Below are 19,295 nucleotides of genomic sequence, written 5' to 3'. Positions count from 1 at the left end.
CTGACTGTGCCATTTCAACAAGAACCATGCTTATCTCATGTTTATTTTCTTCAAATGGCTGCATGTATGTAGATAAATGATACAGGCAGAATATATTTCATAAGTACATAATCTAGTATTATAAGCTGATCATCTTTTTACAAAAGGAAAGTTCTAAATCATTAGTAAGTGAACTGTGAACTGAGAGGCTCAAAATAAAAGTCAACTCCCATATATATACACACCCATATACAAAAATATGCTACAAGTGCCTCATGTTATAATACACAGGTCTTGGACATTTGCAAGGATGAATGGACACCTCCATGCCTGACCATGTGCCACCCAATGCCCTTCACTTCAGCACCTCAAGACTCCCAGGACACAAGGCCTGTTTCCAATTAAACTCCTTAGGATTCAGTGAGCTACTGATGTTACAGATCATGCACAGTAATCACTGTGCCAACATCACTCAAGCTTAGAGATCATCCATTTGTCAGTCAGAAAGAACATACACACAAAATTTCTTATTAAATAGCTGCCATAAGTGCATGCGTGGGAAATTGATATTCATGTCATGTCATATATTGTTAAGATGATTCCTGGCTCCATTCCAAAGTTTGCAGGAATGGTACTTAACATTACTAGAGACTAACTGAGTTCTGAAATTCATCATTGGCTACGCTCCTATTATTACACACCTGAGTTACAAAGCACATATTTAAGCAGATGAACATATGACCCTACATTTAGGCTTCATTAGCACACAGTTCTTTCCTGAGTTACTCAACCCAGGTTTTGCTGTCCTACGACAAAAAGTTGAATTCAAAAAAAGCAAAGTCTGTATAAAATATCCTATTCCATAGAATATTTTTATGAAGAAAGATTTAAAAGATGCATAATCGTCATTCTATATAGTACTCAGATACTGAAAAGGCATGCACAATGAAATTACTTCTCACCACTGGATTCCGGATATAAAATAATTAGAAATGTGCTAAAAATTACATTACACTTTCATGAAATCTGTCTGCCAGGTAAAAATATCAAAATACAGTCTCACACAGGCTGATCATTAAGAGTATAATATTTATTAAATTTCATCATTTATGATCACTTTGGTCATAACCAAATTCACTCACATAAATTTTGACATTTAAAAACAGAACATACTGATTTTTCAACTCTTTTACTTACTTGTACTTTTTAATTCTCATGCAGCACTCATAATTAGGAAATACTGTACATTAACCCTTTCTTATTATGCCTAGTAAGAACTAAAGTTCAGAGAGTGAAAATATGCCAACATAAATTCACTCTCTAAAAGCTGCTCATAGATATATTAGCCAATGTTCCTTCTAATTATAATTTAAGATACATTCTTCTGTAAATGTATAATTGTAGTCAAATAACAATAGTTATGATATCATTTCAGGAAAAGGATTACAACAAAAGCTGAAGAGAAGACACCAGAGCATGTAAAGCCATTGAGAACACCACATACACTTCAATGTTTTCCACTTTCCAGTTGGAAAGGACATGCACAGAGTTTTCTTAGCAGACAGTTGTCAGGAGTGCATGAAAACTGGCTTTCATGTCATGTATGCTGAGACTGATGTCACTGAGGAAAACGAGCTGAGTTCATTATCTTTTAGGTCGATCTATATCATCTATAGCTGCTAGAAGTTTCTGTCTTGCTTTCTTATTGATATGGGATCCTAGGCAAACATTCACCAGATTGGTCAGCTGTTTTGTTGAATATTCCTGCTCAAAGAAAGAATCAGATTTAGTAATAGTAAAGACATGGATCTATCAATGCAATAAAAGAACAGGCAGATATTCGGGTACTGGATAGCTCTGAGCACTTAAACCAGTGACAAAAAGTGGAAATTAGACTTAGGACTCTGAAGAAAAGTTGCTTACTGAGCTCTAAAAACAAGGAATGAGGATAGTGTAATATACACTTAAATCAGGAAGGAATAGGATCTGTTTTAATGTTGAAGGCAATCTGAGGTGCCCTTGCTTGCTTTTTATCACTTCAAAGGACACATTTTTTGCTTATTTCTGTGGTATTCTTTGTTATACAATTATCAAAATATACAGGAGTTTCAAACTTTCAAAAATTTGATTACTCTATAAAAAACTTTAGTTAATAAAAACCAACAACCAAAAAAAAAAAAAAAAAAAACCTCTAACTGAACAACAACTTTTCTAAGAGGCAAAAAATGAACATGGTAACAAGAATCAGGCAGTTATTATTTTTAAAACCTGGTATTATAATTGGTAGATAGTATATAAAACTAAGACTGAGTATCTTTCACTATCCATATCTAACTGGTTCTTGAATTTCAGACAATGAATTGCTAGGATGAGAATGAAGAGCATTTCATCAGAAATGTTTGCACAATGATTTGGTTCTGGAGGTTGAACATAAAGAGATCAGATGGGGAATGATTATTATGTAGTATCACCTCTGTCTTTAAGTAAACACTAAAGACAATACACTTCCAAAGTATGAGGAAAGTTCGTCTAAAAGCTTAGCAAACTGCTCTGCTTGTGTTTCTGCCCTCTGAGAGCAACTGTCACCACCTGGCAAAGAATTTCATTTAACCAGTCAGCACTCAGTGAGTATCCATCGCCATCCAGCACTGGACTTGCCATTGTAGATAGTTTCTCTGGAAAGTCCCTTCTGCTGCTGAGAAATTGTCATTAAATACAGACATTTAATAAGTTAAAGCTCTTCCAAAATACCAACTTAAAAATATTCAGTACCCTACATTAAAACAAGAAATGCCCAAATGGATATTGTTATTGACTAAATAATGAATGCTTCAAAGCTGTGCTCTTTCTCAGTATCAACTTGGAAGTATTTACAGCTTATTCGACTAAGTGGATTCTGGCAACATTCAGTAGTCCATCTACATACAGATTTAGCATTTTGGTTCTCAAACGTCATTGGGGCAAAATGTGTGGAAGTTTTCTCAATTCTTGGATTACTTGGTCTGAATCACTGAAAATAACATCTACTTCGATATTTAGCTTCCAACACACAAGTGGGAAGCTCATACAAAATTTATCTAATGCTGATGCTCTAGGCTAAAGTTCATTTCCTCTTTTTACAGAAACTCGGTCTCAAAAGGATGAGTCAGATTAGGTAAATACAAATAATTCTTTATTTTCCTTACCCAAATGAAATAAAATGTTACTTAACTTTTACCCATGATGTTCATAGCCTAAGTAAATGTGAACACTGGATTTATTAAAGCAAGATTTAATGATGATTTTTTTATGCTTTGCATATTTTCATTAAATCCATCTTCATATACTGTCTATCCAGACAAATGATATAAGAATCATACAGAAAGGTCCCCATACCAAGCAAGTTTAAGTGACGTGTTCTGAGTTAAACTGTGCTGAAAATTCAGTATCCTAAATAAAAATGAACAGTATTTTTCTTTACTTATCTAAACATTCACACAAAAGAAAAATAATCAAATTTGTATCAAAGGTAATATTTAATGCTGGGTACACATTAAGTAAGCCATTTAAATAATACCATCAATCATCACTAATCATGGCACCCTAATGATGTTACCACTGCATTACTGAGAGGTATAAGAAGGTTTGAATTTTATAACAGACTATATAGCTTAGGAATCATTACAATGTTATTGTATTCAATCTTTCTTGATGTTAACCAGCTTTAGCTTTTTCCTATAACACAAATGCAGGAAAAATATGGTCAATGTTTTGACTTGGCTGTATATCCAGATAATTACTGTGAATAGTTCAGAAGGGCTCAAAAGGATTTGATTAGGTAAAGAACTGTGTATATTCACAGTCTTAGTATTGTAAAGAACTGACCTAAGTAATTTATGTTAAAAAAGCAAATTTTTTTTCATTTTCATGGTTTTGAATTATATAAGATTTCAGACAAGCACAAAGGAAAGGAATGAAAACTTAATTAACTGTTTTCCAACTCACCCTGTGCTCTTTGATCCAGCGTTCCATGTCATTCTCAGTTAGGTAGTAGGCTTTGATATAGGTTTCCACAAATTCTTTATCAGGAATGGGTCTAATATCTGTTAGCTTTTCAAGTTTCATTAAAAACTGTTGAAAATCCAATTGCATCAAGGCACGACCCTCATTACTGCACTTCTTGACGTTGGCATATCTAAGATATACAATAATGAGACAATATAAATAACCATCTCTTCTCTAAACTGCATTTGGATAGACTGTCCAGAAATAAGCGAGTTCAGGAAAAAAAGCACATGAGCCTTGTGTCAGGAGTGAGTTGTGTTCAAGCCCTGTCATTTACCTACCTGGTTAAAAAAATAATAATAAAAAGGTCATTTTTCCCATCTGGTCTTCAAGTTTCCTATTTGCAAAGCAAAGATATCAAGCAACTTCAAGGTTCTTCATTTCTCTACAGACTCTGGTTCTCTGTAGCTAATTGCATTATTGATGAAACTAAGCTTTGAATGTTCCAAAGTAATCCTAGTTTTATTAAACTATTCAATATTGTAACTATTCAACGCAAAGGAAACAAATGAAATAATTCTCCCATGAACACCATACTACTTCCATGATAAAACAATCTGCAGACTTATTCCAATACCCTACACTATTAAAATACTATGCATTTTCAGGTGGATTAGCAATAAGGATAAATATATCAACCTTAACAGTACAGACATATTATTCTCAAATCAGTGTCTCATTTCTTTAATCAATCTTACATACCATGGAAAACTCAACCTTAGGGTATAAGGGATTTCCCCTAAGAAAATTTGCAAGAAAATCATAAATTATAATATTAAAGTGATCAAGCTTTTTCTCCTAAGTGTTTTATATTGAAGTCTAACATATATTACTCATTTTTCTACACAAATTTATTGAAAATACTTTTCAGTTGAGATTGTTCAGTTTTTTTTTTTTTGCCAAGATGATTGTCATTTCATCACCATCACCTTTCTATTAATTTATTCTGCTTTTTGGCTACCAAGGATTAATCTCAGAAGTACTAGACCACTGAGCCACATTCCCAGCCCTATTTTGCGTTTTATTTAGAGACAGGGTCTCACTGAGTTGTTCAGCACCTCGCTTTTTGCTGAGGCTGGCTTTGAACTCGCAGTCCTCCTGTTTTAGCCCCCCAAACCGCTAGGATTACAGACATGTGCCACTGTGCCCTGCTAATTAATTCTTTTATAACAAATGAGAACTAAGAAGAAATTAGATTAACAAGAGTATGAAAATTCAACTGATGTGTAACTCTATATCACTGTGCATGGTCTTTAAAATACCTCTATGCCTTTTGGAAATGTTTTAAATGTATTACTGATACTTTTTGTGTTCTAGATGTTGTGGACAGACGAGTGAGTAGCAGAATTACTACTGACTGATCTATAAACTTAACACATAGAAGATTTATTGAGTTTTAACTGACAGAATGATTAACAGGGATAAATGGGTTATGAGGATTGACTTTGCCATCAGAAATCAGGAGTCCATATGCCTTCTCAACCTTTAAACTTGGACAAGTTATGTACCTTTCTGAACCTTGATTTCTGAGACTAAGTTTTATCACTGATAGAATAACAGTATCTATCAAAAGAAGGTAACTAAGGCTTTGGTGATATAATCCTATGAAATGTCTGGTTCTATAAATAACAGTGCTAAATAAATGTTGGAAATAATCATTATTATAAAGATATTATTATTAGGTAATACTAATAATTTGTTTAATTTTCAGGTAACCATCAGCTTCTGTATTCTTCATTCATCCATTTGCTGATTCTTTGTTACTAAGAAGATAATAAAATACAGAGACAGGCATGGTGAAATTTATGGCTTATTCTCTAATCAGATTCCAAACTTATCTACTATTTGTTGTTATTTCTACCAATTCTCTCCATCCATTACTGCTAACATTTAATGCTATTCATTAAATGTTTAAGAAACAGGGTGCTGCCCAGAAAAACTTACCCTTCCACAATAGTCCTATTAGCCAATCGTATACAATGTTCCCAAAGTGTATTAGACACAGGCAAGGGTATCCGAACTCTCTTAGAAACTTCATTTAACCTTCTGTTAAACTGCTCAAATTCCTAAGAAGACAAAAGTTATGGCCTTATGTGATTATCATTATAAAAAAAAATCACAGTGCTTTCCCATAAAAGTGAATGAAGAAAATAACAAAGACTTAGAATCAAACCAAGCAAAACAAAAAGAGACCAATGCCAAAGATAATTTATATGTAATATACAGGTTTAAAATTATGAACAGATTATGTATAGTACAGAATACACTCCATTTTATCTTTAACAATGTCCAAATGTATCTATAACTCAAAATTGCCAATGGTTGTCACAATGAACTAAAAGAGCTAAATGAACAAAATTTGGTTTTTAAAATCTTTGAGAAACCCAGTTTGAAAACAAAAAACAAAACAAAAAAAATAAGCCTTCAACTCAAAGTTAATTATTTCTAATTTGTGGCTATACTCTTTGGAAAGCAATCTGAAAAATTATTCCTTTCCTTAAACATTCTGTGAAACTAAATAAATTCTAATATACCAAATAATTTAAAAGTCATAACTACAAATTTTTAGTACAAAGAAAAATATTTTTCTATTTCCTACCAAAAATCTGGAACATTTTAATTGTCTGTCAACATTTATGACATACTTGTTAAACACACACATACACACACACACACACACAACTGATTAACCTCAATAATTCCATAAAAGCAGTAGATAATGCATCCTTCAATGAACGGTCTCTTTGTACTATTATCAACTAAATATGTTCATTTATAAAAATAAAGACTGCTGACCCTTTCTTGGCAATTTATTTCAAATAAAGTGAAAGCTTAAAATTATGTTTTAATTATGTTTCCTGAATAGAGAAGCAACACAATATTAAGTTAGAGCTGATGTATGTTCAAATGTTCCAATATGAAAGAAAAAATAGCAAATCTGATCATCTCCAGTCAACCTACTATGTAACGATTAATGTGTTATCTTTTGCTCTTTTGCTACTTCTTAAACCACAATTTTCTTACTGATTCATTTTTAACAATTGCTTGCTTTAAATTATTTTTTAAAATGGATTGCCAATTCACTAAGCTTACCTATGAAAATTAGAGTTAAATAAATAATTGCTCTTCACTATTGTTTCATTTCATGAATCTAGCAGAGCAGTAGTATTTTTTAGTTATTTATTCATTTGCTATGATAAATAGCTTTGGATTTCAAGAGTCACACAATCTAACAATTCTCATTAATACCTATTTTAAAAATAAAGCTATATGCTTCCTGTAAAAAATGACATTCTACTTATTGCTAAATTCAATGTTCAAGAATGCTGGCTGTTAAATGAATAATACAACTTTTTCATTTTACAATTCTCTGGGGACAACAAAAGCAGGCTTTCACCTGATTTAAACTTGGAAAAGTAGTAGTGAAAGAATAAAAGTTCTCATAGATAATTAACTTTTTGCTTAAAGAAGGCCTTACTTAAGTTGCACAGAGTTGGGTTCAAGTTAATAACCTGAATAACACTAATTGTTATAGGTTCTTCTCTATAATAATCATGTTTCTTAGAATTAAGAATAATTGAAACCACTAGCCTCCTTCTACTATCATATATAATCACTGAGTGTATAAGTTTTCTTTCTTGCATCCCTGTGAGTACTACAGTTGGCATATGCTGTGGTTTGAATGTCTGTGTTCCCCCAAAATTCATACGGGGAAATCCCAACTCCCAGGGTGATGATGTATTAGCAGTGGGGCCTTCTAGAAGACAATTAGATCAGGAGAGTAGATCTCTCATGGAGAGAAATAGTGCTTTTATAAAAGAGGCCCCATCAATGAGGTGAAAAGAGAGCCTACATTTTGGGCGTAAATTTTTTCCACACACACGTCAGATAGAGCACTAATCTCCAGGATATATCAAGAACTCAAACAACTTAACACCAAAAAAAAAAAAAAAAAACCAAACAACCCAATCAATAAATGGGCTAAGGAGCTGAACAAACCCTTCTCAGAAGATATACATTCAACCAACAAATATATATAAAAAAAATGTCCAACATCTCTAGTAATTAGAGAAATGCAAATCAAAACTACTCTAAGATTTCATGTCACACCAGTCAGAATGGCAGTTATTAAGAACACAGACAACAATAAATGTTGGCAAGGATGTGGGGAAAATGGCACACTTGTACTTTGCTGGTGGGACTGCAAATTGGTGCAAGTAATCTGGAAAGCAGTATGGAGATGCCTTAGAAAACTTGGAATGGAACCACCATTTGACTCAGCTATCCCACTCCTTGGTCTGTACTCAAAGGACTTAAAAATCAGCCTACAAAAGTAACGCAGCTACATCAATGTTTATAGCAGCTCAATTAGCAATAGCTAAACTGTGGAAGCAACCCAGGTTCCCTTCAATAGATGAATGGCTAAAGAAACTGTGGTATATATACAGAATGGAATATTACTCAGCATTAAAAGAGAATAAAATCATGGCATTTGCAGGTAAATGGATGGAGTTGGAGAATATGATGCTAAGCAAAGTAAGCCAATCCCAAAAAACCAAAGGCCGAATATTCTCTCTGATAAGTGGATGCTGATTCATATGGAGGGGGATGAGGCAGGAGAAAAATGGAGGAAATTGATTGGGCAAAGGAAAGAGAGGATTGGGGAGGAGGCATGGGGGCCAGAAAGATGGTGGAATGAGATGGACATCATTACCCTAGGTACATGTATGACTGCACATATGGTCCAATGCTAGATGGTGTATAACCAAAGAAATGAAAAGTTGTGCTGCAATTGTGTACAATGAAGCAAAATTCATTCTGCTGTCATATATACCTAATTAAAATAAATAATTAATAAAAAGAGGCCCCATAGAGCTGCCACACCCCTTTTGTCATGTGAGGATACAACAAGAAGGTGACATCTATAAAAATTTGGGGCCTCACACCAGCTACCCCATCAATCTTGGGCTTTTTTTTTTTTAATATTTAGTTTTTAGTTGGGCACAATATCTTTATTTATTTATTTTTATGTGGTGCAGAGGATCGAACCCGGAGCCTCTCATATGCTAGGTGAGTGCTCTACCGCTGAGCCACAACTCCAGCCCCATTGGGCTTTTGAACCTCCAGAACTGTGAGAAATAACTATAATTTGTTATTTATAAACTACCCAGTCTATTGCATTTGTTACAGTAGCCTACATGGATTAAAACAGCATGTCACAACTTCTCAAAAACACAATAGTTAATAAAGAGGGGGTGACATATTTATAAATTATATTTATCTTTTATATTTCAAGTTAAAATTTGGAATTGAAATCTCCTGAGTGTTTTAGAAACAAAGAGTTCTTCTTTCATTATTTTTCAAGGTCAGTGTTCTTTGAAGTCTAGGGTAGTAAACACAAAGTACCCTGTTTTTCACTCACCCCTTATATCTCTATGGAGACTCCTCTATATTGCTTACTCAAAGTCTCTTGAATCTGGGGAGAGGACTCCAGAAGGATATCATAAGTAGCTGGGAGTGGGCACAACAGACTCCTATGCTGCTCTCCCAGGCCACAGCTTTATCAGTTCTCACATGTCCCAGGCTACTATTTATTGCCTTTGATAAGAAGGTAAGAAGGATGGTGAAAATGAGATAAAAGGAGTGTTTTAAAAAGTCAATTTCTATTCATTGGCAAATATGCAAAAACAAAACTTTCTGAAAACTACTTTTTCATTTTCTAAGACTTTCTTTCCTCACCTCAGATACCCACATGGCTCAGTTACTTACTTCCTTCAGGCCTCTTCTCCACTCAGTTTATCAAAGTCCTTCTGTGACTAGAGTATATAAATGGTGTTTCTCTCTCACTCACATCCTGTCATTTCCTTCCTCTCTTTAGCTGGTTTATATTATTATTATTTTTGCAGCACTATTCATCACTTGACATTACATGTCAATTCATCTGTTTACTGCTGTCTCTGCTCTGGTATGTAAATTCCCTGAAGGCATATAAGTCCCTTAATTCACAATTATATTGCCAGTATTTCTACCAGAGCATGACACATGTCAGGTTATCTATTAATATCTATTCATACATAAATTGAAAAAAATAGAGTATGACTCTTTCCAGGAAACTTATAAATGCAAGTCACTGAATACAAAGAGCTATTTGCATGACATGTTGCAAAAGTAATGATTCATAGAAAAAATAACTTGAAATTATCAAGGACAAGGTCACTTGCTATTGATTATACACACTAAACTATAGAAATAACATCTAACTAAACAGAAATATCTTCTTGACTCAGTGGACTCTCACCAGTCCTATTTGATTATAGAACTTGAAATTTTAGCCAGAGCAATTAGGCAAGGTGATTAAAGAGATACAAATAGGCAAAGACAAAGTTAAATTGTTTCTGTTTTTAGTCATGATCCTATATTTAGAAGACCCTCCACCACCCACCCCCCTAAAAAAAAAAAAGCCTCCACCAAAAAACTTCTGGATGTAATAAACAAACTCAGCAAAGTAGGAGAATATAAAATGGACACACAAAAATCAGTAGCTTTTCTGTATGCCAATAATGAACCTGATGAAAAAGAAATTAAGAAAACAATCTCATTCACAATAGTCTCAAAAAGAAAAAAAAAAATCTTGGAATACATCTAACCAAGGAGGCGAAAGACCTGTACAATGAAAATTATAAATGCTAAAGAAACTGAAAAAGATATAAGATGGAAAGACCTCCCATGTTCTTGGATAGGCCGAATTTATATTGTTAAAATGGACATATTATCAAAGGTGATCTCCAGATTGGATGCATTCCCCAACAAAATACCAATGACATTTTTCACAGGACTAGACAAAGCAGCCCTAAAATTCATTTGGAAGAATAAAAGATCCATGTCAAAGTCATTCTGAACAATAACAGCAACACTGAAGGCATCACAATTCCTGATCTCAAATTATACTACAAAGCAAGAGTTAAAAAAAGAAAGAAAAAAGAAATAAGAAACAGACATGAAGACCAATGGAAAAGAATAGAAGATACAGAGAAAAGTCCACATAGTTACAGTCATCTGATACTCTACAAAGATACCAAAAACATACACTGGAGAAAAGACAGCCTTTTAAACAAACTGTGCTAGGAAAACTGGAACTACCTATATAAAAAAAATCAAACTAGATCTCCTAGAAAAGTGAAACTAATCTTTCTCTCTCACCATGCACAAAAGTCAACTCAACGTGTATCAAAGACCAAGGAATCTGACCAGAAACTCTGCAAGTGCTAGAAGAAAATACAGGGTCAACACTCCAACATGTAGGTGCAGGCACTGATTTCCATGACTCCTAAAGCTAAAGAAATAAAATCAAGAATCAGTAATGAGATGCCATCAAATTAAAAAGCTTCTGTATAACAAACAAGAGTGCGAATATAGAGCTGACAGAATATGAGAAGCTACTCTTCTGGTACAGAATTAATATGCAGAATATATAAAGAACTCCAAAAAAACAAACAAAACCAGAAACCCTAACCCAATCAAGAAATGGGCAAATTTAAACTTAACAGGAATTTCTCAAAAGAAATGAAAACGGGCAACCAATAAATGAAAAACATTCAACATTCTTAGAAATCAAGGAAATGCAAATCAAAACTCACTGAGATTTCATCTCACTTCAGTTAGAATGGCATTCAAGAATACAAATAATTTTAAATTCTGGCAAGGATGCAGGGAAGAATACTTACTTATACGTTGCTGGTGGAACTGCAAATTAATACACCCACTTTGGAAATCAGTATGGAGATTTCTCAAAAGACAAGGAATAGACCCATATGACCCAGGTATCCCACTCCTCAGTATTTATCCAAAAGAACTAAAATCAGCACACCATAGGTGACACATGCATTCCTACATTTATAGCAGCACAATTCCCAATAGCCAAGTTATGGAACCAGTCTAGGTAAACATGAACAGAATGGATAAAGAAAATGTCTCTCTCTCTCTCTCACACACACACACACACAACATGTATGTATGTGTATCTATATATGTATGTATTTGTGAGGATGTGTGTGGCTGTGTGTGTATAAAATGGCACTTTATTCAGTCATAAAGAAAAATAAAATTATGTCATTTGCTGGTAAATGGCTGGAACTGGAGAACATCATACCTTTAACAATGCATCTACGTATATGTTATGCTGTGACATGATTTCTTTTACGTCCCATTTCACATTAGCCATTAGGAGCAGCATCTGTTCATAATCGATGGCTTTACCAGCTACAATCCAGTAAATTGGTTTGCGTAGTTCACTAGCAGTTGAGACTGTCTAAAATACATTTTACAGAAATGAAGACAATTACTTTTTAATTTATAATGAACATTTTGCCAGTTTTAGCATCTATCATATCTAAAAATAAAAATAAAACACTATATTTGGAGACTTGAATTATGAAAGTATTTTAATGAGAAGGCCAAGCTCTTACTCAAAATACAATTTTGAGATACTGAATAAACTTGAAACCATTAACATCACAATTACAAGGGACCTGGAGATTTTCATGAAGATTAGGAACTATTTCTCAGACCCTTCCACTTATCTCCATTTCCACTCCCAGTACCTGACCATTATCTCTCACTTGCATACTTGAGTCTTCAACTGGTTTCCTGACCCTAGCCTTATCAAAGTCCACTCTTCACCCTGCCCCCAACAGACTCCTTCTAAAACACACACCTGAAAATGCTCACCTGTTTCAATCCCTCCAATAGCTTCCTGGTGCCCTGAGAATCAAGTCCAACTCCAGAGAGAGAGCATTTTCTATAATATTGCTCCCGCATGTCACTCTAGCCCTCATCACTAGCCCTCTTCCCCACTCTGACAAGTTTAGATTCCTCAGCTGATACAGGCACCATGCTCTCTCTCATCTTCTGGTCTTGATACATCCTGTTCCCTTAATTTGGAATATGTCCCCAAATCACTCTTTCCACCTGGCTGGTCCAGCTTCCTCCACACAGGCTTCTCTCAACTACAACTCTCTCCTTCTCAGTCTGAGTTAAATATGCTGACATGGCTTTTTTCCTTCATAATAAACATTTACTATGCATTATTATAAATATAGTTTTATTATAACTTGGCTTTCTCTTTCTCTCTCACTAGGCTAAAAGTTCTAGGAGGTGCTTACTAAGTATTTACTTAACACAAGAATCCATGACTGAATGTTTTATCCAGTTCTCCTGGGACCTGGAGACTGATCTCTAGTAAAAAAACAAAAGCAACCTAATAATCTGTGACAGTCCTATCTTGCTCACAATTGAAATGACAAAAACCATCTCTGACCTGAGAATAAAACTGCTGCAGAAAGGGCTTTTTGACTGCTGGCATCACAGCATCCAGATGTGGCTGAAGGAATTCAAACTGTTCAGCCAGGAATACCCTAAAGAAAATAAATAATCACTGTGTAAAAAAACCTTGCAGGATTTAGAGACTGCCAATGTTTTTTGTATAAGTAATCTTTTAAAATCTCAAAGCAAAACTTTAACAATTAGAGTTATATTCCCATTTAATGGAAGCATTCTTGCTGATGCCAAGGGTGACCGAGTTCATGTAACACTGATAATGTATGTAGAGTTTATGTAGAATCTTCAGTTATTGATAGGAATACATAAAGCATATCATAACAGTTTTTAAAGTTTTACCTAAAGCAAGAATTATGCTGTTGAAGATCAAAATCTATAAGACTTCATTCCTTTCATTTGTATAACTGATAACCAACCATGCAGTTTTAAAAATCAATTGGTACTCTATGTTAGCATATATTTCTAAGAACCAGGTAAGTGATATTTAAAAGTGGCAGTCATATACAGCTAGAAAACTAATTATACATGTTCACCTTTCTAACTTTTCTTCCATACTTAATGACAAAGTAACTGTGTTTTTTTTTTCTACTGTTGTTGTTTTGATTTGTTTTTGTTTTTAACAACTTACAGGGATTCCGTGGCTACTACTCTTTCTGCCAACCCATACAATGAATCCCCAGATGTCAAAACCACAAGGTGACTGAGGTGTGGGCTGGGTACCTTCTCCTTTCTTTCTTCTGCTGCTGTGAGTGTGGCAGTAGGATCAGCTGAAACTTCCTGAAAATACAACACACATATTTTACATAACACCTGAAACAGCATATCTAATGATAACAAACTTATGTGGTTTGACAAAATTAGAATTGCAATTAAAACACACATTGGCATACATTAATTACACTTAGTTTTAGCTCTTTTTCTCCCCCTGCTTTTTGGTTTTGTAACTATTGGAACTTTCCATTTTAAACTAAGTGAAAATTATTCTGTAGATCACACAACACTATATGCTATCTTCCAAGCAAGACCATGAGTCTGCCAACAGAATGGATCTTTATTAATCAAGTTTCATAACAACAATATTAAGATGCCCCTCAAGAACTTATACATGAGGAAAATGAAATTGATCCTTCATAACCAAGCTGACAAAATCATAAAGTAGGGTTTGATTAACCATTTCACACCCAAATCTTCATCAAGGTGACCTTGGTATAATCTCCAGAAAAAAGGCAGAACTACAAGGTAGGTGACAAACTACATTGTATATGTCTGGGAAGAGATTTTTCTTGAGAAGGAAAGAGATGTGCAGAGCAGGGTGTGTTGGGCTTCTCAGTACTGTCCAGGAGATAGGCAATGGTTTAGATAAATAGCCATACAGTCAACAGGAAAGAGGCAGCCTAACCTGAGACCAGGAAAACTCATTAGACTGTAGATCTGTTTTATTTTTATCTGATGCTGTTTTCACTAGCAATCCTTTCATTACTAATTTATCTTTCCAGTATTTTGATGTCAGGCAAGGAATAATTTGAATGTGAGTTATATACCTTCTTGGAACTCACAGAAAAATATCCTGTATTACAAACAAACAGCCTGTTGCTTGTTTTGAGACTTAGGTATTAATTAAGAAGGCACTAAACTGGCCACCTGGAGTAGCTGACAGAGGACTGCTGCCAGTTCGTTTCACAGACATACATTCAGATGAGCAAGCTAATTATGAAGGAATGCTGTTTAGAATACTGACATCATCATATGTCCAAAGTTGCTCATTCAATGTCAGAGAAAGAGAATCTTGTTGTTTTGGGGGCAGTCAAGCTGATGATATCAACTGCACTGTAAAAAGAACAACTTCATGGGAGCATGGGTCTAAACAAATGATTCGAAGCAATACTAATGATATTATAACATCAAAGTCCCTTTACGGTGTGAGGTCGCGAAGAACTTTCATAACCAAATACATTTCTATTAACAAGTAGCTTGAATTAGAAATGGAAATTATAATCTTAGTTTTCCTAATAATGACATGGCAACAAACTCTATTCATTATGTTTTGAAAAGAAACTCCAAAAGAGAAATGTGCAAGAAAAAAATAGAATAAATACTAAGCAGATGTGCTATTTTTGAAGTTTACCTGGATATAGGTAACTTTTGACCTTATCCAATCCTTTAGTAAAATGTTTTAAATTTTTGATTGAATAATAGAATGACAGAGACAAAAGAGATGATAAACATTATTATCTGCAATTCATGTACTATTTTCAGTATGGAAAACATTAAATGGTTATGGGAATTTCAAGGTAAGAACATGAATGGACAGCACAATTAAATGCAAATATAAGTAAAAAAATTGCCAAAAGACTCTCAAAGGAAATTTTAGCACAAAAATTGGATGTAAACAAATCTAAACGCGTACAAAAATGTAAATCTAGATTACTGCTTGAAGAAATGCTATAATCCCAAATAGCCAACATTTTCCAGGTGAATAAAAATGTTGGCAATTATGTAAGATTCTGGAATTATGATTTATTTATATAAATTCAATAAAATACAAATTGCAAAACCTTTCAAATTAGAAAATGATATTATTTTCAAAAATTCCTTTTAATTTCCTATCTTCTTTTAAAGATAGTCTCTCTCAATCTCTCATTACTTAATTAGCGCTTAAAACTTATCTGGAGGGTTGGGGATGTGGCTCAAGCGGTAGCGCACTTGCCTGGCATGCATGGGAGGCGCTGGTTTCCATCCTCAGCACCACATAAAAATAAAATAAAGATGTTGTGTCTACCAAAAACAAAAAAATAAACATTAAAAAATCCCCACTTCTCTCTTAAAAAAAAAAAAACCTTATCTGGAGAATAACTGTTCTTCCTCTAGGAAGAATGATGATTATAGAACTGTGCAAGTTAATCAATGTTACATCCCCTTTATTTATTTGCCTCAGTTAGAAAGGGAGCAAATCCACTCAAGCAAAAGAAAACAAAACATAATTCATGAAATTAGACAGTGTATGATACCAACTGGTTGCCTGTACTATTCAATTCTAGGGGCTTTTTAATAACTGTCTAAATGAGAAACCTTGGAATCATAACTGCCACTCCTCCTCACCTTCCATATACATTCCATCACTAAAAAATTAAACAGACACTTCTCTTTCTTGTTCCTTTGTGATGTCACTACTTAGTTGGGGCCTCCCATCCTTTGACAATCATAACTGAACTAATCCAAATAAATAAATTTAAATAACAGATAATGATGAATAAGTAATTATTACTTGTAATAAAATAAACAGAATGTCTGAACAGGCATTTATTGCTATATACTTCCTTCTGAGAACTACTGTTGCTATATCCCATAGGTTAATAGGGTATAAAAGAATAAAACTGGATGCATCCCACTACCTGACTTCAAAATATGCTACAAACTACAGGAACAACAAAACTACAGGAACAACAACCCCCCGCCCAAAAAAAAAAAAAAAAACAGTACTGGCATAAAAATAGACACAGAGACCAATGCAATAGAATAAAGAATTCAGAAATAAATCCACACACTTATGGACAATTGATTTAGGCAAAGATGCCAAAAATATACAATGGAAAAAGGACAGACTTTTCAACAGATGGTTTAGGGAAAACTGTATTGGATATATATTCAAAGGAAATGAAATCAGTACATTAAAGAAATATCTACATCCCCAAGTTTATGCAGCACTACTCACAGTAGTAAAGCTATGGGACTAAACTAATTATACATGGATTGTTGAGGATTGTTTTAATATATGAACAAAAAAGGAGGTTAACAGATCTGTTTGTTTACTTTCACCTTTCCTTTTCATTATATTTAATAATTCTGTTGAAGATAAGATACATTGTTAAGAAAATTGTTTTCTAAAAAAAAAAAAAGAAAAAGAAAAAGAAAATTGTTTTCTTTTAGTGCCTTCTGGAATGTTATATAATTTTTTCTTTAGCCATTATTGCCAGAATTCCTATCTTCATCCCAGTGCCGGTGAAGACAAAGATAAAACCAATCTACAGCTTCTGCAATAGCCATCACTGAACTGCTTGCAGAACTTGCCTGGACTCTGTATCACTTGTATGCATTGTGAACTCACTTGTAAGCATTGTGAACTATCTGTTGGTTCAGCGACTTGTGGTAGTGTTGGGGTATTTTTGCTGATGATATCATCGGTGATATTTTTCCAAAAGGAGCCGTCAATTGGCTTGGTGTATCTTCCTCCCTTCTGCTTGTCATGGTCGTTCAGCTAAAATTTTGGGGCCAACAGAGGTGAGGCAAAGAACCTCACCGCCCCGCTGGTACAAAGACTTATCCACAGGTGTGGCTGTATACTGGACCAGTAGTCAGTGACAGGTAAGATCCAATTGCAATGGTACCAACCTAAGACAGGAGGCTGACGCCTTGAGGTCAGCTCATCCGATAACGGGTAAGGACCATATGTACTAATGGACAACCTAAGGCAGGCACAGTCCCTAAGCCACAAGCTTGTTGTTTAAACAGAGAGGGGGAGATGTTGAGAGCCACAGCCGAAGGGGCCCCAGCAAACTTCCAGCTGCCAGTTGATGATTGGCTCACAGCAGCCCCAGCAAACTTCTAGCTGCCAAGTGATTGGCTCCTCTGCAGTGATGCTCATTGGGCTGTTTCCCTGCCCTTTCAGACCATGGAGCTGCTCATTGGGGGACTTTTTTTGGCTCTGCCCACGAGACCCAGCCAATTAGCCTCAAGGGCAGGAGGAGTGGGGGAGGGGGAGAGGCTTGTGGGAAGCCGGTGGTGGCAGTTGGGCTCTGAAGGTTTTCCTGAGGAGCTGTTTTGTTTGGCGTGTGTGGTTCTAGAAATAAAGTTCATTTCTTTTGACAAGTGGCTCCTGAATTGTGCCCAGCCAGACTGCGGCAATGGATGAACAAAGAAAATGTGATACATATACACAATGAAATACTTACTATTCAAGTTATAAAGAATGAATCCTCTCATTTGTGACAACCTGGAGAAACCTGGAGAACACTACATTAAGTCAAAAAAGACATGCACACAAAGGCAAGTACCACGTGATCTCAATCATATGTGGAATTTAAAGAAGTAGAGAGTAGAAGACTGGCTGCCATTGACTGGGGAAAGGAGGGAAAAGGGCATAGAGAGGTACAGATTGGCCAATAGATACAAATATACAGATTTACAGTTGTAAATTTACAGGAGTAAGTTCTGGTATTCTACTGCACAACTGTAGACTATGGTTAATGTGTGACTATGGTTAATTCTATTGTGCTGAATGTTTCAAAACAGCAAGAAGAAAGGACGTTGGATATTCTCACTACCAGGGAAGGACAACTGTTATGAAGTGATGAATAAGCTAAATACCCTAATTTTATTACTACATGATATACACTGAATTTACATCTCACTGTACCCTGCAAATATGTACAATTGTTCTGTGTGCAAAATTTAAAAACTAGTTTGGGGAGAAAACAAAACAAACAATAAAAACTGTAACAATAAGCCCCTGAATATAGAGCTGTCCTTGCATCTCCTGTTTCTAGTCTAGTCTCCACACAGTTAACTGGCTTATTTTTCTAGAATATTGATGAGATATTTATAAAATAGAAATGTGGTCTTGTTACTTCCCTGATTTGGAAGCCTAAATTCATTCCTTACAGCAAAAGAGTTTGAACACATTATCATGGTATTACTGATGACAGCCACCTTGCCAGCCTCATTTTGAGGTGGTCCACATATCCCTAAGGTCTAGTCATACTAGCTACTTGCCATCCCTGGCTGACTGAAACGCCTGTCTTACCAGCTCTCCCTGCCTCATTTGCCTAGTTCTTTCCTCCTCATTTTTAAAGAGCCACCTCCTTTCTATAACTTTCTCAGTCTCCAAAGAATATCTTACTCATGTTTCCACCACCCAGACAGACACGAGTTTAAAAGGT

The 19,295-nt window shown here is 34.9% G+C and overlaps 1 protein-coding gene across 1 annotated transcript in view; it reads right to left on the bottom strand.

The window, feature by feature from the left end:
* Positions 1-1,048: 1,048 nt before the first annotated feature.
* The window catches only part of Vps50 (VPS50 subunit of EARP/GARPII complex), a 123,635-nt gene continuing 105,388 nt past the window's right edge, over positions 1,049-19,295 (bottom strand). The window contains exons 23-28 of the mRNA XM_027919894.2: positions 13,988-14,136; positions 13,340-13,436; positions 12,173-12,331; positions 5,968-6,089; positions 3,964-4,153; positions 1,049-1,743 (exon numbers count right to left, since the gene is read on the bottom strand). Coding sequence (XP_027775695.1) covers positions 1,624-1,743; positions 3,964-4,153; positions 5,968-6,089; positions 12,173-12,331; positions 13,340-13,436; positions 13,988-14,136 — 837 coding nt within the window. The 3' untranslated portion in view covers positions 1,049-1,623. The remainder of the gene's footprint in view (positions 1,744-3,963; positions 4,154-5,967; positions 6,090-12,172; positions 12,332-13,339; positions 13,437-13,987; positions 14,137-19,295) is intronic.

Source organism: Marmota flaviventris, chromosome 1 (genome assembly GCF_047511675.1).
Source record: "Marmota flaviventris isolate mMarFla1 chromosome 1, mMarFla1.hap1, whole genome shotgun sequence".
In the NCBI taxonomy this organism is placed as follows: domain Eukaryota; kingdom Metazoa; phylum Chordata; class Mammalia; order Rodentia; family Sciuridae; genus Marmota; species Marmota flaviventris.
This window is presented reverse-complemented; position numbering and strand designations above follow the sequence as displayed.